At 46.8% G+C, this 25,565-nt stretch overlaps 1 protein-coding gene across 1 annotated transcript in view; it reads left to right on the top strand.

Annotated features, from left to right (window-relative positions):
- LOC135823534 (uncharacterized) overlaps positions 1-25,565 on the top strand; it is a 99,510-nt gene that overhangs the window by 2,794 nt on the left and 71,151 nt on the right. Inside the window, exons 2-22 of the mRNA XM_065336378.1 lie at positions 4,871-5,048; positions 7,629-7,745; positions 8,667-8,858; positions 9,249-11,198; positions 11,426-11,608; positions 12,380-12,574; positions 13,503-15,521; positions 15,994-16,176; positions 16,368-16,883; positions 17,680-17,874; positions 18,055-18,393; positions 18,797-18,988; positions 19,558-19,734; positions 19,986-20,162; positions 20,439-20,726; positions 21,171-21,344; positions 21,674-21,952; positions 22,403-22,576; positions 22,901-23,191; positions 23,543-23,716; positions 23,935-24,186. Of these exons, the coding sequence (XP_065192450.1) occupies positions 4,871-5,048; positions 7,629-7,745; positions 8,667-8,858; positions 9,249-11,198; positions 11,426-11,608; positions 12,380-12,574; positions 13,503-15,521; positions 15,994-16,176; positions 16,368-16,883; positions 17,680-17,874; positions 18,055-18,393; positions 18,797-18,988; positions 19,558-19,734; positions 19,986-20,162; positions 20,439-20,726; positions 21,171-21,344; positions 21,674-21,952; positions 22,403-22,576; positions 22,901-23,191; positions 23,543-23,716; positions 23,935-24,186 (8,245 nt within the window). The remainder of the gene's footprint in view (positions 1-4,870; positions 5,049-7,628; positions 7,746-8,666; positions 8,859-9,248; positions 11,199-11,425; positions 11,609-12,379; positions 12,575-13,502; positions 15,522-15,993; positions 16,177-16,367; positions 16,884-17,679; positions 17,875-18,054; positions 18,394-18,796; positions 18,989-19,557; positions 19,735-19,985; positions 20,163-20,438; positions 20,727-21,170; positions 21,345-21,673; positions 21,953-22,402; positions 22,577-22,900; positions 23,192-23,542; positions 23,717-23,934; positions 24,187-25,565) is intronic.

The raw sequence follows: 25,565 nt of genomic DNA, 5'->3' as shown, positions 1-25,565 counted from the left end.
TTGGGGGTGGTGGCGTTTCTACGGATGCCGAAAACTCGGCCTTCAGACGAGTCTCACGTGAATCGTGGATTTTGTTGTGGTGATGATAGCACGTACTCAATGGACTTCCAATGATAATATAGGGTTTCGGAAAGCGATAATCCATTGAGCTTGATTCGATCATCAGTTGGAATGCACCATCCGGTTTGGTCGGGGAAGAGCAGGGGATAATAAACTAGACTGGGGGTTACGGTCGGAACGAGTGGCATTAAAACAGGAAGTGGTTCAGAGCCTGGCTTAGTAATGAATCGAGCGCAATGGATCCACTAAACTAAAGCGAAAAGGGTTGCGACATCAGTCACTGCCAGTTAGTGTGTTTGATTCAACACACCATAGTAGGTGTGCAGTATTCTAGACCCCAGTTCTGGCCCACAGTCTAAACGCATCCTAGAATAATTCGTCGTCAGCCCACAGCATACTAAAGGGAGAAAATAATTACTATACTTGTCCCCGTGTCGGTACATCAAGTCACATAAGGCTGGTCCAAAACACGGTTAAATGAGGAGGTGAGACTCGGTGGCCGCCGAACTACTGAATACACATGTATGTTGGCCGTATGTGGGAAAGCGTCAAGCATCGATCGCACTGCATCTGCACTGAAGCATCGAGACAGGACATCTCAGAAGACAATAGGAAAGGCATTTGATGGGACCGATGGCCACTTCAGAAGTCCAGATTCAGGGGTGTTCGAGAAGAGCGACGCCTCGCTAGGATTCAAGCAGTAGAATCGAATTAATGCTTCTGCACATTGCCGCCCGTGGGAATCCACTGAAAAGACCTCAGTCGACATTGCAACTGGCTACATGCTAACGTGTTCACGGTCATTTCCGCACGCCAAGCAGTGCCAAGGATCCAGAGGAATGTGTGTCCCTTCTTCCAGAGAAGGGCCGATTGCTCAATCATGGCGGGCGGTTTGTACTTGTACTACGGTAATGTCTAGAGCTAGGAGCAGCCCAGGCTGACATGACTGAGGAGAACAAGCCTCTGCTCAGCTTTTGAAGTGGTTTTGCAAAGCTTCGTACTTCATTAGCTCCGTCACGTCTCCGGCACTTCCTCATGCTGCTCATGCAGGTGCTGAAAACATTACATCTGGCACTCTCGGAGCCATTCGCTGACTGACTACTACTAGTGCACAGTACACTGTAAGACTCGAAAGTACATAATTATACATGTAGATCTACCTCATTGTATTAGCGGTACTTGTGTGGGCGGTATACCGCACCAGTGCCAGAGATCCAAGGGCGCTCCCCGATTTCATGCATTGTCGATCTAAATCACAATGCAGCACCCGTGGGCATGGGCCATGCACACTGTATACATATACACTGTAGTACCATCTGTTGTGGTCACTGTCCCCTCGAAATATTGACGTGCATCTTTTTTAATAAATAATGTCTTTAAAAAAGATATCCGCGTCTTCTACATGTACATGTACATGTATACGTATGTGCGTCGGAGAGTTGTGTCTCTGCCCTCGTCTAGATTCCCTGGCGGTGTGCGATATACAATGCCATGTACACGTACATGTACATGTATGTACGAGGTTCGTACGTGTATACATGTACTTCAAAGTCCATTGCATGTGTGAAGAAAGCTGTGTATGTATCCATCTGTACCTACCGGGCACTTCCACTTCAATTCCTTTTCGTTTTCTTTGATTGCGTTCCCTTCCTTGCTCTCTTGAGTCTTGAGTCTCTTCGCCATGGTTTGCTCCCGTCGCAAACCAAATCTATCTTGACATTGTGTCCATTGTTGTTGTTGTCGTCGTTGTTGAATGTTATCTTAATTAAAAAGTTGCAACACAAGCAGGGGATTGGCCCAGCGTAGCACGAACAGCAGTGTGTACAAGGACATGGACGATAACATCACACACAGGAGCAACTTTGGAATTGGCCATAAACGTCAGCGCAGCCATGTACGAGTACACATGTGCAACTCATCCTCACTGCCTCAACTTGAAAAGAACGGTCTCTTCATTGCGAATTTAAATTCCACCAAACTCCACCAAGTGCTCGGGTCTGGTCCATCATCAGACTAAAAATGTGATTTAATGGAGGATTCAGTGCCTAGGTGCTTATGCATACATGATGTACATGTACATGTACCGTAGTAGGAAGTACATATACATAATAATTGCAGGTGATGAATGTGTCAGCGGTGCGGTGTGTGTGTGTGTGTGTGTGCGTGTGTGTGTGTGTGCGTGCGTGTGTGTGTGTGTGTGTATGTGTAGGGGGGGGGGGAGCTTCAGCGCAGTCCCAGTCGACAAATGTGGAGAAAAAGTGCTGCAATGCACACATTGTCTATATCGCAGTACAAGCAATCATTTCCTTTAGCATTCGGAGGCTCCCCTGCAGCCAATCATTCATCCCTCCACAAACAGTCATGGCGACAGAATTCCATGTACAGAACATGTAGAGTCTATGCCACAACGGGTTTGCCAATTGCATCATGCAGCCAGCTGTCAAAACATTTTCAAAACGCTATTTCACCCATTTGTTTTAGTGAATGTACTTGTATGCGAATAAAGAAAAGCTTTATAACTATAAGAAAGGGTTTGCTCCCTCCACTGGAGATTGCGCTATTCCGCCGACTTGACTTGACCCTTTTTACAAATCACCGCCGAAGTCAAAACCAATTTTTTGTTATAACTATCCCATATAAATGGCAATAGAAAGGTGCATAATATGATTTTGCGCGGATGCCAGGTAACAATGATGGCCTATCCCTTACTTTACGCGCCCCCTTTGTGCAGTATCTATTGGATGCTTCTGATTTATTTTACTTCATTCCCATGTATACGCGAATAAAAACGGGTCGAAAAGATTTTGGAAAATGTCTGTGACAGTTGACTGAGAAATGCATTTGACAACCTTCTTGCTACCTGTGACAAAATGTTTATCCGCTAAATCCCTTTTGGAAGATAATACAATCACGTACTTGTGTGAACGCATACAACCCATAACGAAGCATTCACTCGTCAACACAAGCCGTTCAGAATATGGTACATGTACTAGTAGTAGTAGATTGAGAACTCAGATGGTGATGGTGATGGTGATGGTGAATTGACCTGAGCAGAATATCACACGTCACTTCAATAATTATGTGGGATCAATATCTTATATTAGACAATATCTTTTTGGTACAATATCAGCAATCTTCCAATATTTGTCTGGCACAATAATACTCTTAATTTAACTCAATTCAATGGTTTCCCGACTATATTGACATATTCATTGATGATAATCTATTCAGTTTTCTCTGGATTGCCCGTAAAAGAGGCCCTTCTTTATGGTGATGGTGATGGCCAGTAGTAGATTGGAGCTACATTGTACATGGCACTAGTGAGTGAAAACCAGGCATTCGTAGCGTCTACGCCAGGAAGAGGACACAAGAATCTGATAGCAATAATCTAACATTAGCAACTTGACACTGGTAAAAGCCCATGGTTGCAAACTTCACTACTCTCTCTCTCTCTGTGCGCGGTGTATGGCCTAGATCCTAGGCATGTTGAGATCATGTAATGCGCACCCGTCCCTCCTGATCTATTGCTCCCTTTCGCAGCTATGGTTACTCAAATGCAGGCCTTGCTTGAAAGGAACGAACCGAAATTTCTCAGCGCCAATATCTTTACTTATAAAAGAGAGGCACCTGTGACGTGTGTCTGTGTGTGTGTGTGTCACGCTCCTTATGAAGAAGAGGCACCTGTGACGTGTGTGTTTGTGTCACGCTGCCCTGAGCACGCGAAGCGTGCGAACAGTGTAGCACAGTGTATATGTAGCTAGCGGCCGGCCGCAGAAGCACTGAGCACGCGAAGCGTGCGAATCGTGTACCTAGCGGAAGCAGCCACAGCAGTACAGAAGCACTGCACTGAGCACGCGAAGCGTTCGAATCGTGTAGCCACCACCAAGTGCTGAGCACGCGAAGCGTGCGAACAGTGTAGGTAGGTACTAGGTGGTGGTAGATCTACCGGTAGCGCTTATGCATGCAGACACGATCAGTACGAGTACGCGACTCCGTCGCGAGTAGCAGTAGCAGCCGGGCGCAGAAGCACTGAGCACGCGAAGCGTGCGAATCATGTAGCCACCTAGCCTACTGAGCTGTAGGCCATAGGTAGCACTAGCAGCCGCACAAGCGCTGCGGACCACGTGAACCGTTCTCTGCAAATAGAAACATCTGCAACAAAAGGATACAAAAGATCTGCACTGACTGCACTCTGCATCTGATCTGCAGTGAAGAGCGCATCGCACTTTTGTTCGTAAGTTTATGAATTTTTGAGCCGCTTCATCCGCCACCAGGCCGGTGATGGACAACCCTGACCAGCCTCCCGAAGGCGTAACAGACGTCCCTCCTTCTCCTTCCAACCATGAAGAACCTTCCTCACCAGGACTTCAGCGGTCTGGCCACCACCACGTGCTGAGCAAGTGTGCTGTTCATGTACTTGCTTCACCCGCATGCCACATTCGGCCAGGCAACGCTGGCCTGGGGTGCTGCTAGTAGGCTATAAGTATATTCAGTTGCCCATGGTACGTGGTACGTGGTACGTGGTCCATGCATGGTACGTGGTACGTGGTAGATCTAAAATAATCATAGTAAAGGGTACCACAGTAAGCTACATGTATATCCCCCAGACCCATTCTCCACCAATGACATCAGACACTATTACTGACAAATTTAATTCTACTTGCACATGTACATGTACATGTACGTCTCTTCACTAGCCCGTAAACCTCATGTGTAATCAATGACTATGATTGTACTATGGTACTAGTATCACCATGATCACTGTACAAAGCCCATTCCGTAGTGATTCCCTTTTCGTTTTTCTTTCCAGGTCACGTGGTTCATAAACTCAAATCGATCGGGTTCACCAGGACTGTTCGTCACCGACCTGAGGATTGAGTTGCGGGCAAATTTCAGTGACTCTCAGTCATATCCCGATTTTAGATGGCAGTATATGGCTGCAGCGAATTGGACTTCAGAACAAGTGCATTCCGCTGCATCATCATCAGGTAAGTGGAAGTGTATCAGAAGATCTGAAGGTGCTCATGAAAAACTTTATCATGACTTCCAATCTTGGCAAATACAATCAACCGATTTCCAGCTTGGTGACATTTGAGAAGCTAAACAAAACCAAGTGCACAGACAAAAATCTTCTGTGCTAGACCGTTGCCAGGTTACGTCATATCGATCTTGCAAGGATTTTCAAGATTCTTCTTGAGTTCATTTGTGTTATGGGTTTTGTGTAACTTCACAAATCTCGCCACCTTGGAAAAAGAGGTTGCTTCCATTGGTATCAGTGTTACCATGATCGGCGTAGTCACATTAGTCCTTGGTGGATGATGCCAGCAGAAACAACGGCAGAATTTGATACTTTTCAGGTATGTTTCATGCATGTTTGGTATGTGGATAATGAAATGGAGCAGAATTCGAGGAATTGCCCGCCATAAGGTTTGTATGGTTCTGCCAATTTCACTGCTTTTCGAGCAGAATCTGCCACCTTTTCGAGCAGAATCTGGCGGTCCCTATGTTTGGTATGTGGATAAAGAAATGGAGCAAGGAAGTGACTGCCGTAAAGTTTATTATGGTTCTACCAAGTTCACTTCTTGCCGAGCAGAATCTACCAAAATTTCGGGCACAATCTGCGAAGGGCTAAGTCACATTCGATTTGCTCCGAAACTTCAACCGGATAAGCGTTGATCTGGATAGCTGACTTCTGCCTGAAGTTCTGGGTACTACTACATGATTGTATGCTATTAGTATTACTATTAGTATTACTACGCGCATACGTCCGGATGATCGGCGTTCTACTGACTATCAAAAAGTATTCTTTCTAGACCAAAGAGTGGTATATTTGATAACATTTAATAACGATAGACATTTTTACGATACTTCTCCAGACGTTTCGTTGTTCTGAACAACATCGTCAGTGGATAAAGAAAGTGACTGTAGATAGACTACACTACACTCTACAGAGTACAGTACAGCGCAAAAGACACCCGGCAACGCCAGATCTACCCCGGCGCGGCCCCATCAGAGAGGTGACCAGTCCATGGTGACTGCACGGTCCGTCGATATGTCGAGGCGTAGGCGTTGACCTACTGCCGTAGTACTAGTAGTAGCCTAGCCCTCCCTGCAGCTAGCTTGGCTTGCAAGCGTAACCCTGCGTCTGACGGCTACGCCACCGTTCTACACACGTGGTCCTCATCATGCCTTCATGTTCATGCAATCATGGTCATCATCTTCGATCAGTTTTCAGGTTTTCATGGTTTTGGTCGTCGACCAAATAAATTGCAAAGGCAAAGACTGACGGCCTGCGCTGCTGCTTGCTACTAATGCTAGCGAACTGACTTTGTAAAAGCGCAATGTCACTTTATAGAATGGTACTTGATTATAATATTTTCTTTTTTCAAGTGGCTGCTGTCTTGATCTTATCGTTTCCTCGCCTGCCTGGTTTGGAACGAGTGGCGCGCGGAGCACGGCTCCGGGGAGTTGGCGGAAAAGAATAGCAATGCACTGGGATGACATGCGGGCGGTATCTGCCGTGGTTACCACTGAATTTACATGAGCTTGTCTTCCTGAATGTCCGGTATCGCTCGGTAATAATTATTAGTATCCAGGATTACCATGATGACTCAGTGCCGCGCTACGTTCGCCAGCTAGCTACAGAGCACCACAATGCATGGGGAACCTACATTGCACCTCCAGCTCCATCAAATACTGAAATAGTTGACAGTTTCCGTCGCCGACATTTGAAGAATGGGATGTCACACCATATGCGAGGAAAGTGGTCTGGAGGTAGATTTATGCTTGTGCCATGCGAGCTTTGATGATGCCTTGCCATCTGGTTCAGAAGGCTCTTGTCCGTCCACTTGGCCCGTAAGTGACCCATTGGTATTGTACGCGCTTTGTTTTCTCAAGTGTGATTTGTTTTACCATTTTCCGTATATGATATGGATGGAATGCAAGGACACTGTACTAGCCGGGATCACACCTGGCCCTTCGAGTTTCTGGGACAACGAGATGCTAGTACTACTACATGTAGAACCGGTACATGAATAATGTACAATCATGTACATGTATGATCTATTTTCGGACTTCAGAAGCAGAACCACGATCATACTTTGCTTGCACGTCTCTTTGGTGGGCTGCTTTACTTTCTCGGTGTGTGGTGTGCCATTCTACCAAACCAACACTTACATAATATTGTCCAGCTCACTCCACGAATAAGAGGATACACTGAAGAAACGTTTGGGACAAGGGGGGAGGGGGGGGGGGGTTGAGGGGAGGGAGAGTACGGAAGATCAAACGCCACCACTAGTTTAGACATCAGTTTGTACAGTACATCGTAAACTTGGAACCCATACGACAGGCTTTTTGCCAGATTTAACATGGCGAACAAGCTACGTCATTGCACAATGCAATTATCGACATTGTTTGATCACCATGACTACTAGTTTCTCAGCAATGCCTTTGTTTTCAGCATGCGTGTACTAGTATCCTACACTGAAGGGTGGGCCCAATGGAATACACAGTGCCAACTTGCTTGTCTGATTTTCCAACTTCCGTCTCTCCCCTCTCCATGCCTGCAGGGACTTGCGGAGACCGGCAGTGCCATGCCGCGGCATACTGCGCTCGTGCGGGCATGAGCGCACCTGAATGCCGTTGCTTGAGTGGGTATACCGGTGATGGTGTACTCCACTGTACTGGTGAGTCTGAGAGAGAGAGAGAGAGAGAGAGAGAGAGAGTGAGTGAGTGAGTGAGAGAGAGAGAGAGAATGTGTGTGTGTGTGTGTGTGTGTGTGTGTGTGTGTGTGTGTGTGTGTGTGTGTGTGTGTGTGTGTGTGTGTGTGTGTGTTGCACTTGCACTTCTGATCACGGGACTGAGGTAGAAACCTTTTACCCTTTTTCATTGGAGTAGAAGAAGTCTCCTGTGCATGGAGTGCTATTTACATGTATATAGTGACACATCACTTCCAGATACTAGTACTTGGAATCCATCATACTGATTGATATCAATGATTGTGACCCTACTGGCAATCACCAGCATTCCATCATTCATAGAACTCTGAAAAGTACTAGAAAAGTTGCTGCTTCGATAGGGCAGCATATTACATACCTGCTTGGCGTTCGGCTGGGTAGAAGTCCATGCCACTAGCCTGAGTCCAAGCTTATGCTACACTAAGGAACTGATTCATGATTCAAAATTTCCATACTTTGAACACTTACGGACATCCTGCCATATCGAAATTGAAAATTTGGATCCTACGAATATGCCTGCAAGTTAGTCAAGTGTGGGTGATTACGGTCTCTGGTAAGCTGGCAAACATTTTCATTTGTCTGTAACTTGCGCAGTTAGATGTTGGTCCTTACAACACACATACACTGCCAAAGAAGAGATAACTTGATACGCAATAATCTGTGTGTTCAAGTTGACCCAATATTACTTCGTAATTACGAGTTCCAGGATTTCAATGTGAGATGAGCACGGAAAGACATTCTGATTTTCTTGAAACAAGCATGCAAGCAGCATGTATTGTATAATATCATATATTCGAACAACAAAGGATACCATACCATTCTCCTTCGGCGCAGTCCAATGCCTGCTGTGTTTGCCTTGTGTGTGTTCAGATATTGATGAATGCTCGGAAATTGGGTTCAGTCCTAACCTGACCACAAGTCTAGAGCAGCTCTATGACCCGCAGCCATTGGTCAATCGCACGTCGCCATGCCACCCGGATGCTCGCTGCATAAACACACCAGGATCGTTTTCCTGTCAGTGTTTGGCTGGTTTCAGCGGCGATGGAGTCAACACTTGTGATGGTAGGTCATTCAGGCATGTAACCCGCGTGGGGCAAGGAGGGACCGTGCACCCCCCCCCCCCCCCCCTAAATATTTCGACCTACGTTCAGCATGCACATAGTGACCATGAATGACATGCACCAGTCATTCTACACATATGCGGCCATGTACCCCCTTTCCTGGATGGGGGACCAGCCACACCCATCGTCATTATCCTGCCAAACAAGCTCGCACCTATGTTCAGTGGCTTTGGTTTTGACAAATGATGATGGATCATGTGCATTGCATTCTACCCGTTTGTCAGTAGATCAATGACAGTTTTTGCAATATATATTATAATTTAATTTAAGTGTTGTGAAGACATACAGCATTCTTGTTTAGTTATTGGCTTTTCTTGTCCTTTTCTTCCAGACATCAATGAATGTATGATGCTGATCTTCCCAACTGTACCTGCTACTGACTTTGTCTCGACAACACGGCCAACATCAATTCCGAATTCACCCACCCCTGCACCAACTATGGTTGTCTTGAGTGGCAGTGGAAGTGCCTCAGCTGACATCTTCAGTGGCTCAGGTGATGACATGAGTAGTGTAGGTTCCGTTGATACCTCCGTTGCTGCCAGGCCGTCTGACTCCCCTAGCTCCGGTGTTGGTTCGTCTTTCACCCCAACATCAACCACGGTCATCGTGAGTGGCAGTGGAAGTGCCTCAGCTGACATCTTCAGTGGCTCTGGCTCAGGTGATGACATGGGAAGTGTGAGATCCGTTGGCTCCAGGCCATCTGATTCTCCTAGCTCCGATGTTGGATCGTCTTTGACTAGAGTGTTCCCCAGTATAGTCTCTGAAGCTGTCCTCATCCCCACAGGCAGCCAAACAGTCATGAGCACCCCAACACAAACTCTACTGGCACCAGAAGTCACAGCAACACGGGCATCAACTCCAACAGCGGGCATTTCAGCTCCATCCTTGAATCCCACAGTAGGCACAACACCAACACCCACCGCTATAGCTCCTAGTGTCATGCTAACACCCACACCGACCGTAGCCACGGTCACTGCCATCCCGGTTTCATTGGATATACCCACCAGTACCATTCTTGCCCCGACCGTGCGCACTAGTGTTCTGGCAACTCCAACACCCGCCATGCCTACTGCTACTGGCAGTCCGACTGAAGTAACAAGCTCTGATCCAAGTGGTCCACCTGTGCCGCTTGGCTCTGGCTCTGGCTCCGGAGAAATGCAGTCCAGCCCAGCAAGTAATGACAGTGTTGGTGATACTGATGACACTAGCTCAGTGCCTAGTACCGCAGACCCCAGTGACAATGGAGGCGCCAGCAATGGCGGGGAAGCTAGTGTAAGCGGCTTCTTTTCAGCGTTTACAAGCGTAATCGCCAATACATTGTGGAGTACGGATGCAGCGTCAACGCCAACCGATTCCTCATCTATGGGAGATAATCGCTCCAGCCCAGAGTTTGACACCTTGCTGAGTGGCAGTGGGTCTTCTGCCAGTGGAATGACTGGACAAGAACAAAACGATTCCTCGGGGTCCACTGTAGCAGATTCCAGCACTGCAGATTCGGATGACATTGATTTGTCTGGCATGGGATCATCGCTAGGGCCGTTGTCCGGTGATGGGCAGAGTCATCAGTCTCCAGATGACACTTCAGCTTCAGATGGTGCTGACGACTTCGATGTTCAGCTCTCCGATAGTACACCTGACTCTGATATTGTTATGTCTGGCTCTGGTGCACGGTTCAAAAGCTCCAGTGGCAGCTCTAGCGATGAATCATTGGTATCTGGATCCACTTCCTTGTCTGGCGATGGAGATGAATCTGCTGAAAACAGTGCTGCTAGTCCTGGCTCCTCAGCATCTGGCAGTGGAACTTTCAGTGGTGTTCAAGATTTAGGTGAATCGGCCTCCGGTAGTAGTAGCAGTGTTAGTTCTGGCACTGCCATGTCCGGCCTAGGCTCAGGCAGCGGAGATGTACAATCAGGTGTATCAATGTCAGGTGGCGGCGGGGAAAGTGGTGACATGAACGATGACGGTTTCTCCACATCTGTTCCCATGACAAGCGGTGATGGTGGACAGTCTGGCAGCGGTGCCATCTCCGGAAGTGACAGTGGCGTTTCCTCCTCCTCGGGTACTAGTTCATCCGGTTCTACGATGTTCGCATCCGGTAGTGGCTCAGATATATCCGGAAGCGGTTCTGGGATTTCAACCGAGGATCCAGCCCTCCCTACAGATCAGCCACCGATTCCGTTTACAACACCATGTTCTATGCTGGCAGTGTGTACTAATCTACCTGGATCGTTCATCTGTGAATGCCAAGAGGGATTTGTCGGTGATGGATTCCAGTGTATCAGTAAGTGGAATGTAATAGTTTCGTGGATGAGGGATAGATTTCTTTCAATGCTGATCAATGCAAGTGAATTTTCATATTTTTCTTTTGTGTTTCTAGGGGCATAAAAGCAGTACATTGGAGGGAAGATCTGCAGTGACCATACTCGGTCACGTTCTTAGACTCTTGTATAATATTATATATCATCCTTCACTGCAGATCAATGCGATCTTCGTTTTTTGTTTTCCTAGGGGCACGGTGTCCTATTCTGTCCGAGCTCGAGAATGGTGCAGTAAACAGGTCAAGGGAAGGAGGTCGTTTCGTTAATGCCACCCTATCCTACATGTGCAATTCTGGCTATCGTCTGATGGGAGCTGAGCTCTTGACATGCGAACTCTCCGGCAACTGGAGCAGCGATCCGCCACAGTGTGTGGGTAAGTGTTTGCTTTCTCTGCTTCATGAAGAACATACACGTGTCAACTGCACTCCCTCCCCAAATTCTGGAATTCAGTGGTGTTCAAGATTTAGGTGAATCGGCCTCCTTCCCCTTTGAACGGTGTTCAAAGGGGAAGGGGCTGTTCTCTTGGATTACAAGTAGTAAAATTGATTCACATTGCTAGACTATGGTGTTAAATGACTGTTTCGTGTCGTGTCTTGCTATTATGGATTCTAGTTGGGGGGGGGGGGGGGGGGGGGGGTGAAGGCTATATCAACACAATTTTAAAAGTGTGAAGAAAATGGCAAGTCACAGCCAGGCCGAAATCACGACAAAGTTGATCTTTGGATCCTCTAGGGAAGTACAATACTTGTATGTATCCATACACTTTTGCATAGTTTTCATCCGTGACTGTAGGGAGACGCATCTGCTTACAGAGGCTGGAATGGAACCTCCCAGATGGGGACCCACTTCTGGTACAGAGAATAGTCATATCTGCATGTGGCACGAGGGACCAATCCGCCATTTACTGTGCGTTGCCATGGTCATTAGATCCAGGGATTTACCCGGGAGTCATATAATTTTGTCGATTTCTGACATCCTCAGTTTCAAGCCCTTTCACTAAGTTTCAGAGGCACTTCAATGGATGTGGAGAATGCTAGCTGATTCCTTGCATGACGCTCCTGTTTATAGAGTTGCCTTTCCTGTACTCCCACCTATGCCTCAACTCGCGCCCCAGCTCAATCCAATTTGCTTTTCTCTTACGCAGATATTGATGAATGCATGGAACGGTCATTCGAGTACAACCTGACTGCAACGGGCTTGGCGCTGCCGTACGAGCCGCGGCCATTGTTTAACCGCTCATCGGCATGTCATCCGAACGCTGTGTGCACCAATGTCCCAGGGTCTTTCCTTTGCCAGTGTTTCCAGGGCTTCAGTGGAGATGGATTCAACTTTTGTGATGGTATGATTTATTTTTAAATTCACAATCACGTGGCACTAGCCAGTGAAAAATTGATGTGGGCGATAGCGAGCAATGGCGGTAATACTAATAGACGGGAGAAAGAGAAAAATGAAGGGGGAATTATAAATAGAAGAGAAGCAGAAGCGCAGGAGAGCTAGGGCAGTGCTGGATGTCTGCTGCACTCTGACTACGGAGGAGAAATTTATCAATCAGAGGCATTTACCATACTCCAGATCACAAAATATAATATTATCTCTACACAGACAGAAGAACGAGCAATTGTTTTCGTAACTCTGAGTTTCACGAACCTGAATCGATCATCGCACAAAAATAGATGATCGATTCGGAGAGTTACGAAAAACAACTGCTCGTTCTTCTGTCTGTGTACTCCGCTTTTTTTCCTTTTGGCAAATTGAGCCCTCTACGGACGGCGAATGAACTTTACATGGCATATTTATCTCTAAAGTGTTGTTCAAGAGAAGCTGTTATCTCCTTGGAACAGCAAGCTGGCCATTTGACCCCAGACAAAATAGTTTTTGTTCAGGCTATTATAAAACCTTCACCTTTCCTTCCATTGTAGCTTGTTCAGAACAACATGACAATGTCAACAGGAAATATGGCCCTGGAAACCTCACTCTAGCATTTCATATAAGCCCTTGATCAAGAAAACCTGACCAGACAACATCATAGCGTCCAGTTACTAGGCTTCAGCAAGAATGAAACAGCACATACTGGGGAGAGGGAAACAATATAGATAATTGTTTGCAGCTTATGTCTGCTATTGAACTGAACATCAATTTTGAACATCATTTGACTGCTCAAGGGAGTAACTTTTTCTTCTGACTTTTTCCCGTTTCACCTCCGACAGACTGAATAATAAGTGTAAATTATTTTTGTGTTCGTTGGGCTATGTCATTTTGCACTGCAGATATCAACGAGTGTATGATGCTGGTCTTCCCAACCATGGCCGTTACATCTAGTCCCACCACTGGATCCGCAGCGACTGAGTTACCAGCAAGCGGGTCTGGATCCGCAAGTGGCGAGGTCAGTGTGTCGGGTAATGCTTCAGGAAGCGGCGATATGTCCGGGGAAGGCTCTGGGATTGGATCTTCCGGTAGTACAACTCTTGGGCCACTACCGTCACTGAGTCCTTCACCAGGCCCAACAGCAACTGATATACCGCTCAGAGGGTCTGGATCTGCAAGTGGAGAGATCAGTGTTTCCAGTAGCTCTTCAGGAAGCAGCGATGCATCCGGTGAAGGCTCCGGGACTGGATCTGCACCCGGACCCACAGTAACTGATATACCATTCAGTGGATCTGGATCTACGATTGCCATGGGAAGTGTTTCTGGAAATGGCGATCTGTCTGGTTCTGGCCCTGGCTTGGGTGGCATGGCGGCTGATGAACCCAATCTGAGTGGCTCTGCCTCGGTATCAGAAGGGAGCTCTGGTAGTGGAGATCCTGCAACAGATAGAACATTGCCACCAGCAGCCCAACCTGTGGAATCGGGAGCTGACTCGATATCTGGAGGTCTGTCCGGTTTATCTGGTTTGGAGTCTGGATCTGGTGCAATGCAGCTCCAGGCTGGATCAGGAGGGGTGATTGGTGATCCAGGATCAGCATCAGCAGCAAAGGATCCTAGTTCTGATTTGCTCCTATCTGGTGGTTCTGCATCAGGATCTACACGGACAAATTCTGGCGATTCTCCACTTGATTTGTCTTCCAGTGGAGGTGATACGTCTAGTTCTGGATCAGTAGAAGATGATGTGGATGATGCCGATTCTCTCTCTGGCACCTCTGGAAATCTACGGTCTGGCTTCGGGTCTTCTACCGGGACTAGCAGTGGCATGTTTTCAACAATCACCACAATGATCAGTAACACCTTGTTCAGTACTAATTCCCCGGCAACAACGCAATCGGAAGAAGGATCGATCACCGATGGAAACGCGAATAGAAGAAGAAGAAGATCTGTCTCCGCTTTTGATAGCATATCTGGATCCACTCCTTTTTCGGGCTCCGGGCAAGAAGCTATGAGCAGTGGACAAGAAGCATCAGCAACTGATGGTGGTGGAAGTGGTTTACCCGATAGTTCAAGTGCAAGTGCATCCGCAGATTCAGTTGACCGTGTCGAAATATCTGGTAGCTCCCCTGGATCTGCCATGGAGGTTAGCGGGGATCTTCCTTCTGGTGACAGTGCTGGCACAGTTATGTCTGGTGCTGGAAGTGGTCTACCCGATAGTTCAAGTGCATCCGCAGACTCAGTTGATCGTGTTGAAATATCTGGCAGTTCCTCTGGATCTGACATTGAGGTTAGCGGGGACCTTCCTTCAGGCGACAGTGCTGACACAGTTATGTCTGGTGATTTGGACGCAAGTTTTGATGCTATACTCCCTGGTAGTTCAGAACGCTCAGGCATATCTAACAGTGGTGGCAGTTCTGGCAGCTTGGGCCAATCCGGCATGCCAGGATTTTCTGGATCTTCAGATGACTCTGTCCAACTTGGTTCTGCGGATATGATTTCAGGCTCGGTTGATTCTTCTACCTCAGTGAGTGGATCTGGCTTTGATTTCAGCTCAGGAGACAGTTCTTCAGGCGAGGCCCAGTCCGGGAGCAGTGTCAGTGGTGATATCGGCTCGGCGGGACTATCAGGCTCAGGTAGCGCTTCTGCAAGTGGTGATGTACTCCTGTCTGGCATTCCTCTATCTGGTAGCGGTGATGAGCAGTCTGCATCTGCAATCTCTGGTAGTGGCACTGCCTCAGGCAGTGGCAGTTCTGGAAACTCTGGTAATGGCGTCACCTCTGGACCATCACCGCAAGCACCAACAGATCAGCCACCGATTCCGTTCACAACACCATGCTCTATGCTGGCGGTGTGTACTAATCTACCTGGATCGTTCATCTGTGAATGCCAAGAGGGATTTGTTGGTGATGGCTTCCAGTGTATAAGTAAGTAAAATGATGCAGCATTCTGTGCAGCACTGTGCGATTATGTAGAGAAATCTGACATTGCCACAGGCAGAAAGATCCGATGACCAGTAGCTGGGGGTCTGTGTGGAGCAAACCCATTATCGGATGGATTCCCCAGAGAGCTGGTTGCACATCTGTGTGTTTGAATGCACAAGTCTTGTTAAATTCACGATACCGTGTCAAAATGTTTATACATTTTATTTTCCACCACTGTAGTAAATGAAGTTGATTGTTCCAACTAGGAACACACGCTTCTTGCCGAACAATCAACTTCATGACTATGACCGCCGAAGTCGCAACTTCTAAGTTCGCACTGTAGTAAATGTTCATTTAACTCCTTGATCCTGGATACCCACCAGGTAGGCATTTAGCCTTTGGGGAATCCTTAAGTATAAATAATTTAGTATCAGTGTGTCATAGCTATGGTGTTCTGCTCGTCTTCAATCTGCAGGAGCTCCGTGTCCACTACTCGAGAGCATAGCGAATGGCACAGTGAACCGATCAAGGGAGGGAGGTCGCTTTCCGGGCGCGTCGCTCTTCTACTCCTGCGATGTTGGGTTTCGACTGCAAGGCGCTGATCTGCTGACATGCGAGCTGTCTGGAAACTGGAGCAACGACGAGCCGATTTGTTTGGGTACGTTCCAACCATTCAGGGCAGTTGTCATTGAATTGCCTGTGGGATTTTAGTGTTGTTCATGCAATTTGTACTGTGTATTCAATTTTGGTGATAGGATCGAGCCGAAGGTGGAATTTCCAATTGGTGATGGCACGATGCGAAAACTTCATGATTATAAGGCTTGTCACGACTGACTGTGCTCTGTGCAGATATTGATGAGTGTGATGTTCTGCCTCGTCAACCCATGATGTCATCAGCGATGTCGTTCTTCAACAGCTCGCTAAGTGGGTCCGGCGGCATTGGCAGTGAAAGTGGCTCATCGTTCCCAGCCAGGGCATCAGGCATACCAGATAGTGGATCTGGCTCAGCCAGTTCTGGCCCGGGTGAAGATGACACTATCAGTGGTGTCTCTGCCAGCACATCAGGCTCAGGTGGCACCTCAGGAGTACAATCAACATCAAGTGGCTCAGGGAGTGCAGTGGGACTATCAGAAAGCTCAGACGATCAGTCCACCATGGTGTCAGGTTCGGGACTTCAAGAATTTTCTGCAAGCGGATCAGCATCAAGTTCGACAGGTTCAGGTGGCTCGGGTGTCAGCGGCGAGGATGAGGATGTGGATGTGGTGGAAATGCCGTGTGCTAGAGCTGCAGTCTGTATCAACGTCATAGGATCATTTCGCTGTGAATGCCTTCCGGGATTCATGGGTGATGGCCAAATTTGCAGACGTAAGTTCCTTGAACAGAACTTTACCTATAAACACAACCTAACCAATAAACACGACCCTGCCTATGAAGACCCTATCTATGAACAGGACCCTATCTATGAACAGGACCCTATCTATGAACGGGACCCTATCTATGAACAGGACCTTACCTATGGACTTAACCCTACCTATGAACAGGATACTGCCTATGAACACAACCTTACCTGTGAGCGCAATCATACCTATGTTTTATGTTTAGTCTTCCGAACCAGTGAGTGTTGATAGCAACAAACCAGAAAACTGACCAGGATATTGCTAAGACCTAGGTTATTGTTAGTCGCATCATTACAGGATACAGACATCTAATAATGATCTTGATAAATGGCTTGCGTTCAAACCAACCAACCGATGGCAGGGCTAACTCACGGGCAGATTATTGGTAGGACCAGTTTGTGCTACTTACATATTCCTGTGATGGCGTCTGCATGGTTCAAAGATGCACTGAAGAGCAGCTGCATGCGCAATTATATTTGGCAGAATGGTTCCGGGGTAGAGGCTGGGGTGGATTCAAAGTGGTTCCCAGCTATCGGGACTCTGCATATCTGTTGTATACCCATACCAGTTGGGCACTGTATTGAGACGAAAGTAACTGAATCATCTGGGTGTAAGCTGGGCCAGCTACCAACTGACTTACATCCTTGTGATAATTCTGATGTGTCAAAGATCTTCAGCACTGTGTACACGACTGACCTAACAATGATGACAGTGCAGTACCATGGTTATGGAATGCTTGTCTGTGTTTTGTTTATGTTCTGCAGGCACGTTTTGCCCAGGATTAGCTGTACCAAGTTTTGGGTTCGTCAACGCTACAGCAGTCAATGGCACAACTGATATGGCCGCTGTGAATAGCAGCATCGAGTTCAACTGCTCAACAGGATTTGAACTCCGCGGTGAATCTGTCTTGACGTGCCAGGAATCTGGAGCATGGAGTGGGGCAGAACCAGAGTGCATAGGTATGGTGTTAGGAAACTCACCCTTAGCATGGGAGATGTACAGGTATGCTTTTAAACTAAAGTGGTAGATAAGAGTTAATCACACACAATTTGACAGTATCGAGGAAATTGAGACAGGTTTGTGGACTCTTCTCCATGACTTGAACAATTTTTGCAATCCCTATGACTTTTTGTTTTCAGACATCAATGAATGTATGCTGCCTGTCAGCTTTTCCGGTGGTGGCCCTTACTACAATCTCTCGATAGATGACATAGAGTTGAGTGGACGATCAGCTCGGGGAAGCGTGACAGGCTCTGGATCAGCGTCAGGAAGCGGTCTCGCGCAATCTGGTTCTGGGTCAGTATCAGGCAGTGGTCTGTCGCAATCCGGCTCTGGTGAGGCTTCTGGCAGTGGAGGAAGTACCCCTGGGTTCTTTCAGCAGTGCGGGCAGAATGCAGACTGTGTCAATCTGCCAGGCACATTCACCTGTGCTTGTCCGGCAGGCACAACTGGCGATGCATTCACTGAGTGTGTGCCAGGTAAGTTGAATATTGTTTTTAAACATCAATCACCACCCTACTTATGGATTATAGAGGAGAAGCAGGAGATCAGGTGGAATGTGATAATGTATAGAATGTCTTCATGAGCACTGCGAGTGATACTGAAACCCTTGGCACATTCTCAAATCGCTGTCGCTAAAAGCTTGCATTTTCCATTGAGCACCACAGCACTTGAACACTGCCCCACTGGGGCATTTTGGGTCTAAATTAGTCTTTCAATGAACCACACTGAATTATATTACAAGTAGGATGTATTTTTCAATGGATTCAAAAAATTCTAGCGACGTGCCCTAGGCATAGAGCCTAATCCAGGAGGGAGGTTAGCTTTTGATGTTGTTGTGCATGGGTTGCTATGTGCGTGCTTATGTCGGTTTTCTTCCAGACACAACACTGGTCACGTGTCCTGGCTTGGTCACTCCGACGTTCGGACGGCTGAATCTGACCAACACCACACAGACGACCGTGGGCACCACCGCTGTGTTCTCCTGCATAGCCGGATACCAACTAGTCGGAGAGGATGTTCTCACCTGCCTGTCGACTGGTCAATGGAGCGGGGTAGAGCCCACCTGCTCATGTAAGCACCATCTGTCACAGACATGTGGATGGAAGCACTACGCTAAATTTATTAGCACAGAGCGAAGATAAATTTACTTTGAAGTAGGAATTGAGAACACCTTATTTGGATGGGGTTTGATTGGCCCACATTATTTCTATTTTATTCCAAGCAATACATGGCTGGGGTAGCCAATGACCACTTTGCGTGGCGATTGCAGGGTTTTTATAGCCAACCATGGCTAACATGGAAAAGAGTAAGAAGTCAAAAAGAAAAGGAAAAGAAGAAAGAAGCAAATATGGACTAAAATTGTGGTCTACTGGTAAAGCAAGGCGTTCCTGAATGCTGTTAAAGTAGAAAGGCCCTTTGTCTCCTGGTGCAGCTTAAGCCAATGCAAATAGCCATTGAAAATGGGGGAGTGTAGCAATGCATCATAATAGTATGCTGTTCTTTAGCAATTGAGCTAAAAAAATAGCTAAAACAGAATGCTGTACCATGTCCTAAACGGTCAGTGTCTATATCAAATAATGTTTTAGCTAAAGGTGAACGTCAATGCATAAACATTTTCTGTTTTCTTCCTCACACTCCAGTGATAATTTGCCCTGGCCTGGAGCAGCCGTTGTTCGGCTTTCTCAATGATACCCGGGAAGGAGTGCTGGACCGCAGGGTTGAGTTCAATTGTTCAGCTGGCTTTGAACTGGTTGGCCAGTCTGTGCTTATGTGCCAAGAGAATGGGTCATGGAGTGGAGCTGAACCTATTTGCCAAGGTACAACATGGTTATGCAGTTTACTTGTATGTCATTTGTTGTAACTGCCTTTTCTCCACCTGCTCCCAGTCCCATAGCAGTAGCTGTGCCCTTGGTGGGGTCCAAGTACATGTGCGGGCAGCATGAAGTGGGAAGTTTACCGTCCTTGTGGAGCGTTTTGTGATCATGAATGCCAGTTGTTTTATTCCGGCACACATTCATCACTGTTTTTCTCGTATCTCCCCTCCCTCACCCTATCTCTGCTTGTACAGCGGTGGAATGTATCGGACTTGTGGTCTCAGACTTGCTGGAGTTCAACACCACAGGAAGGGTGCTGATCAACACTAGTGTGGTGTTTAGCTGCCCGTGTGGATTTGAGCTAGTTGGTGACTCCGTGCTCCTGTGCCAGGATAATGGGACGTTCAGTGGTGCGCCTCCTACCTGCAGAGGTATGCACCCAATATTTTCTCGCATAGCATTGTGCATATTATCATTTAGTATGTTAGGGATTTTTGCATAGTTCAATAAGCATTGCTGTATTGTCTGTATTTGAGCACTGGCTAAGAAGACCCATGTTCACTCCACTTTCAGTGTGATTCTACCACAGAGCTTTACATTTTGCTACGTGGAATGTTCAAGTGGCATTCCGTTGAATATACGAATACGTGCGAATAGCAGTATGGAGAGGGTTTGGGGGAATATTTGCTCTGTTCCATGCTATCAAGATGTTGATGAATGTGATACACTGGATGCAAGTGGATCTGAGGTGTCCATATCCGGTAGCGGCACTGGGTTCCCTTCTTTCGCATCGGGTTCCGCCCTGTCAAGCAGTGGTTCAGCCCTGTCAAGCAGTGGTTCAGCTCTGTCAGGCAGTGGTTCAGGCAGCGGTGATCCTACTCGTAGTCGATGTCCTCAGAGAAGATGCAGTCCGAATGCTTTATGCACGAACACAATAGGAAATTTCAGTTGTGCCTGTCTCAGTGGATTCACCGGCGATGGATTCAACTGCACATGTAAGTCTTGTTTAGAATTCATTGGAGGGAAAGATGCAAACGGGAAAAATCTGAATAAACAAAAAATTGACTGTCACCACCAGGACTTGAACCAGGGACCAACGCTTTAGGCCAGCGGTGCTGCGATGGTGTAGCTGTCATCCCCGAAGAGACCGTTCAACATTCTCTTCAGACTAAGTACTGTTACTTGGATTTTGTGAAAAAATGGGTGATGGACACAAAGGTCTCATTTTGTACTACTGTAGTCGGTTTAGCACTATCATCCTCTCTAACATTTTACTCTTCACTACTCTTCTTATACCTTATTTCCATGGAGAGGAGCTATGCAAAACAATTAGTATAATTGTGGATTTGAAAGTTTTTTTCTTCCAAGAGACATTCTTTAAAAGCCTCTTCTTTTATTATAGAGGTTGCCTGTTGTCTGTCATTGCATATTCCTTCCAGCGATTCAATGTCCAGAGCTCATCGTGGTACAGCCTGCTATGCTGAATGACACCAGGAGAGTTGTGGGCACCAGCGTGGAGTTCACCTGTCCATGCGGATTCAACCTATTCGGAGAGTCTGTGCTGACTTGCCAGGCAGATGGCAACTGGAGTGCTGTAGAACCGACATGTGAAGGTATGCTACAGCACTGTGTGTGGCCACTTGGCTGTAGTCCCCGATCACTGATCAATAGCAATTCGTGTTAGAGACTTTTTTGTGATTTACAAATCAATTGTATTTTTTTAATTGATCCTTGAGGGTGGTGGCGTTCCTGTGGATGCGGAAAACTCGGCCTCAAGCCAAGTCTCAAGCGAACAGCGATATTTTTGGAATTCTTTTTGAATTGATTTGTATCCATCTGGGTCGCTGAAAATGGTGGACCATATCAGCCTGGCGTGTGTCAGTACGTACTGTCCATTTTCAAGGCTCATCTCCGAATCACTGCTGTGTTTATCCTCGTGCAGATATCAATGAATGCAATATCGTCAGCAGAGAAATCACAGAACTATCCATGTCTGGAAGTGGAATAGGACAAGTATCTATGTCTGGAAGTGCTTTGCCACCTTGGTCTGATTCTGGTTCATGGAGCGGTGGTTCCGGCAGTGGTTCAGGCAGTGGTGATATTCCACAGATGGACTGTCTTCAGAGAAGATGCAGTGAGAATGCCACCTGTACAAACACAATAGGAAATTTCAGTTGTTCCTGTTTCAGTGGATTCACTGGTGACGGATTCAACTGCACATGTAAGTCTTGTGTAATATTAATTAGTTCGGGGGAAGATACAAACGGGAAAGGTCTGAATAAAAAATTTGACTGTCACCACCAGGACTCGAACCAGGGACGGGACCTACGCTTGAGGCCAGTGATGCTGCGATGGTGTAGCTGTTATCCCAGCAGAGACTGTTCAACATTCTCTTCAGACTAAGTACTGTTACTTGGATTTTGTGTATGAAATGGTTAAGAGACACAAAGGTCTGATTTTGTACTACTTGTACCATAGTTGGTTTAGCATTAACATCCTCTCTTACATTTCACTTTGTCTTCTTATACCTCATTTCCATGGAGAGGAGCTATGCAAAATAATTAGTATAGTTGTGGATTTGAAAGTTATTCGCTTCCAAGAGACATCCTTTAAAAGCTTCTTCTTTTATCATAGAGGCTGCCCGTTGTCTGTCATTTTATATTCCCTCCAGCAATTCAATGTCCAGAGCTCATCGTCATAGAGCCTGCTATGCTGAATGACAGCAGGAGAGTTGTGGGCATGAGCGTGGAGTTTAGTTGCCCATGCGGATTCAACCTATTTGGAGAGTCTGTGCTGACTTGTCAGGCAGATGGCAACTGGAGTGCTGTAGAACCGACATGTGAAGGTATGCTACAGCACTGTGTGTGGCCACTTGGCTGTAGTCCGCGATCACTGATCAATAGCAATTCTTGGTGGAGACTTTTGGGGATTTACAAATCAATTGCATTTAATTGATCCTTGAGGGTGGTGGCGTTCCTACGGATGCGGAAAACTCGGCATCTAGCTAAGTCTCACGCGAACAGTGAAATTTTTGGAATTCTTTTTGAATTGATTTGTATCCATCTGGGTCTCTAAAAATGGTGGACCATATCAGCCTGGCGTGGATCAGTACGTACTGTCCGTTTTCAAGGCTTGTCTCCGAATCACTGCTGTGTTTACCCTCCTGCAGATATCAATGAATGCAATGTTGTCAGCAGAGAAATCACAGAATTATCCATGTCTGGAAGTGGAATAGAACAAATATCTATATCTGGAAGTGGTTTACCACCTTGGTCTGATTCTGGTTCATGGAGCGGTGGTTCCGGCAGTGGTTCTGGCAGTGGTTCAGGCCGTGATGATATTCCAGATACTGTCTGTCCTCAGAGGAGATGCAGTGAGAATGCCGCCTGTACAAACACAATCGGAAATTTCAGTTGTTCCTGTTTCAGTGGATTCACTGGTGATGGATTCAACTGCACGTGTAAGTATCCTCAAGATTGTCCGTGAACGTCAATATGACTAGTATATGGAGCATATGTAGCACGTATGGCAATTTTTCTCAGCCGGGAATGCTGGCTGTATGGCATTATCAGCGCTCCAGGTCACCACCCAGTTCGGTGTTGCGAATCCTTTCCTGGATATGAATGCCCAGTCTGTAGACTGTCTTGGATAAAATCAGTGTTGGATGGGAATGCATGCAGATTACAGTGTCAGATAAGTAGGGCAATCAGGATTGCATTTGAAAAAGCAAATAATATTATTGGTGTGTAGTGTGTGCAATGTGTTGCTAGCTTGCACCCTCTATTTTTATCATCTTTTTGCATTCCTGCAGTGATTGAATGCCCCCAGCTGGTCATCATAGAGCCTGCTGAGGTCAATGACACCAACAGAGTTGTGAACACGGGTGTGGAGTTCAGTTGTCCATGCGGATTCCGTCTGGTTGGTGAGCCAGTGCTGACATGTCTGGAAAGTGGTGATTGGAGTGCATTGGAGCCCATTTGTAAAGGTGAGATTATGCACTGGTACTGAAAATTGACAATGTCTTCATGTCAACCTTTGTGAAAATTCAACGTTTACTTGTGATATTGCATGTTCCCATGAGGCTGCAAACAGCCAACAGGATTGAATGAGAATATTTGCTCATGAGATACTGCACATGATGGTGAGTGCTGAGCTGCTTTGCAGTTATGATTTGTGTCTCGTTCTCACCTTTTGAACCTGCAGATATCGATGAATGCATCACTCCGCCATTTTCTTTCGGTTCTGCACTGGGCTTATCTGGATCTGGAAGTGGTTCTGATTTGACGTCTAGTCTTTGGGCCAGTGGTTCAGGCAGTGGTTCAGGCAGTGGTGATATTCCACAGATGGATTGCCCTCAGAGGAGATGCAGTGAGAATGCCACCTGTGCAAACACATTAGGAAATTTCAGTTGTTCCTGTTTCAGTGGATTCACTGGTGATGGATTCAACTGCACATGTAAGTATCCTCAAGGTAGCCTGTGATCGGCTTGAATATCCATTACCGTACAAGAGATAAGTCTTGCTTCTTGCTATATGTAATCTGGTTTGTTTAGAGTAGACTTTGCTCGGCAACATCAACAACATTTTGGACTCAGTAGGCAGTCGGGTCACTATAGGCTGTGGGGTCACTATAGGCAGTCGGGTCACTATAGGCAGTCGGGTCACTATAGGCAGTCGGGTCACTATAGGCAGTCGGGTCACTATAGGCAGTCGGGTCACTATAGGCAGTCGGGTCACTATAGGCAGTCGGGTCACTATAGGCAGTCGGGTCACTATAGGCAGTCGGGTCACTAAAGGCAGTCGGGTCACTATAGGCAGTCGGGTCACTATAGGCAGTCGGGTCACTATAGGCAGTCGGGTCACTATAGGCAGTCGGGTCACTATAGGCAGTCGGGTCACTATAGGCAGTCGGGTCACTATAGGCAGTCGGGTCACCATAGGCAATCGGTTCACCATAGGCAGTCGGGTCACAATAGGCAGTCCCCAGTCCAGTATGTAGTCTAAATTTTGTGAACTGTTGCATGGCGTGCCCCATAGGGCTCTGCAAGCAGTTGGATCTTCAGTATGCAGTCGAAGTCTTACAAAAACCACTTCTAGAAAAAACCAATCGAGAAGATTATCTCGACTTGAAAGGGTGCATGTCAAAGGGGTATACATGTAGTAGACAACTTCTAAAATACCAAAAACTCAGAACTTATTAGGAACTTCTCCACGTTGGCATCAATGCAATGTAGATATACACAGCATGTATAGCTTTCGCATACCGTAAAGTCGCGGATAAAAGCCGGGTTTGCATACAAGCACATCGCGGATAGAAGCCTGAAAATCAAACGGGTCAATGCATATAAGCCTGTCGCGCGTAGAAGCCTGGTTTCTATGCAAGCGCGGATCGGGTAGGTCAAGAGTGCATGCGCTATGTACAGTGCATAGTAAAACTGCCGCCATACCGGTAGTCAGTGGTAAATCTACGCGTGTCGTGCGCAGAAGCCTGGCTTCTATGCAAGCCCGGATCGGCCGATGTGCATACAAGCCTGGCAAAAATATCAGTGGTGCATATAAGCATGGTTTGCATACAAGCCTGGTTTGCATTGAAGCCTGATGCAGAAAGCGGCTTATGTGCTTATAAGCCCGGCTTTTATCCGCGACTTTACGGTAAGCCGAAGCGACAACAGCCAGGCAGGATATTGATGGCGATATAAAGCGCGAGAGAGACGCGAAAACTCAGAACTGCGTACTGGAAATGCATCCACTTTCTTCAGAGGAAGTCTTGCGAGTTCAACGAAGTCGTAAAATATGACTATTTCAGGAGTTGGACTTCCTACTGGACTTCCAACT

The sequence above is a fragment of the Sycon ciliatum genome, chromosome 8 (assembly GCF_964019385.1).
Source record: "Sycon ciliatum chromosome 8, ocSycCili1.1, whole genome shotgun sequence".
NCBI lineage: Eukaryota > Metazoa > Porifera > Calcarea > Leucosolenida > Sycettidae > Sycon > Sycon ciliatum.
This window is presented reverse-complemented; position numbering and strand designations above follow the sequence as displayed.